Source organism: Lipotes vexillifer, unplaced genomic scaffold (genome assembly GCF_000442215.2).
Source record: "Lipotes vexillifer unplaced genomic scaffold, Lipotes_vexillifer_v1.1 scaffold21, whole genome shotgun sequence".
Classification (NCBI taxonomy): Eukaryota; Metazoa; Chordata; class Mammalia; order Artiodactyla; family Lipotidae; genus Lipotes; species Lipotes vexillifer.
In genome coordinates, this window is record NW_006774065.1 from 48029 (window position 1) to 49681 (window position 1653).

At 50.0% G+C, this 1653-nt stretch overlaps 1 protein-coding gene across 1 annotated transcript in view; it reads right to left on the reverse strand.

The window, feature by feature from the left end:
* Nucleotides 1-350: 350 nt before the first annotated feature.
* The window catches only part of LOC103073554 (transmembrane protein 132B), a gene marked incomplete at its 3' end in the record, with an annotated part of 148428 nt that continues 147125 nt past the window's right edge, over nucleotides 351-1653 (reverse strand). The window contains exon 4 of the mRNA XM_007448737.1: nucleotides 351-537. Within this exon, the coding sequence (XP_007448799.1) occupies nucleotides 351-537 (187 nt within the window). The remainder of the gene's footprint in view (nucleotides 538-1653) is intronic.

The following is a 1653-nucleotide window of genomic DNA, read 5'->3' on the forward strand; positions in this document are numbered from 1 at the left end:
AGTATCCACAAAGGAAAGCGGATTTACACAGCAGGCCCTAGTTTCCAAGGAGGCATTACAGAAAGCAAGTAAATAAAATATAACTTAAGTGTATTTCCCTTGCTCAAGCAACATCAAGGTACATAGAAAACAGCAGATTATAAAATGCACATGTTTCTTTGAATATTAAAAGTACTCAGGGAATTCCCTGGCGGTCCAGTGGTTAGAATTCCGGGCCTTCACTGCCAGGGGCCAGGGTTTGACCCCTGGTCGCGGAACTAAGATCCCACATGCCACGCGGCAAGGCAAAAAAAAAAAAGTACTCGAAGAAAACATCTTTGTGACACTGATTCCGAAGCCCAACATCTCACCATTGCGAGCGGGACGATGCCCACAAAGGAGGTGTGGCTGACAAAGATCTCAGAGACAACCAGCTCCCTCGTGGCGTCCTCCACCGGGTACTCCACCTGCCAGGTGATCTGCTGGGCGCCAGCCAGGCCACTGCTGTTGTCAATTCCAAAGTCCACCTGCAAGATCTCATAGAAGGAGCCATTTGTTCTGCAAAACAAACACACAGTAAAGTGCAGTTTAAAACCTGAGACTCAGCAAAGTGTCAAGAATGCGATAAATTGCCACATTCCTCTTTGTCAACCCAAAGAAGGCTCGCCAAGTCCAACAGGTCACAGGCGGTGTCGACAGAGCCTGATTCATAGGCTGCCCACAGACGGCCCACACCTCCGAGTGGACAGGCCATCCGTCTTCAGGGCCCTGTCCTTCCCTGAATGAGCAGCTCAGACAGCACTGCATCTCTGGGCACTGTCACCGCTCAGTCCTCCCCAACCCCACACCTGCGGACGCCACGATCCAGGTACCACACACGGGACGTGGCCCGACACCTTCATCTAGGGCCACCATTCCTCCAATCGTGAGGCACAGCCTGGATTCTGGCTGTTTCTACTTTACTTACTTACCTGTGTGGCTGTGGACCCGTGGTGCAAACTCTGAGCTTTAGAATTTGGGGAGAATATTGGTGCCTATGTGGGCTTGTGAAAGCATCATGAGACCAAGGATGGGAAAGGACCACATAAGGTGCCTCGTCTGTGACATCAACTATGAGCTACATTAATAAGGAGCTATGCCGGATTCTTCATGTCCTCAGCCTGCAATGGGATGGGATGTAATGTAAGAAAACCCCACCTGCCTTCATTCATGGAGTGACAACATCGAACACTGCACATTGTTTGGAGGAGGGGGAAGAAAGTGGACGGGGCACATATAAGTGAAAAGGGCAAGTGTCATTCTCAGCATCTTTCTACACAGGGAGAGCCTCTCATCATGGACATGAACTTATAAACTATAGGCTGACTATTGCACTGATGGGAGAAGTTACTAAACAGAGAGGTAAAGCAAAGAGCCATCCAGCATGGGATTTGTGGACGACTTCTGTTCCATAAGTCGTTGTCCGTCACCCTGAATCTAGCTGTATCTGGATCCGAGCAATATGACAGCAGAGTGAAGGATTCACAGCTCCGAAAACCTGAGTGACCTCAACCAACCTGTTCCTTTACCAACAGTGGGCCTGCCGGGACTAAAATGAGCTGGGAAGCCTCTTCCCTGCCTTTGGGGATCTAGGGCAAGATCTGCAGCCCAGACACCAGACTCACAACCTGTAGG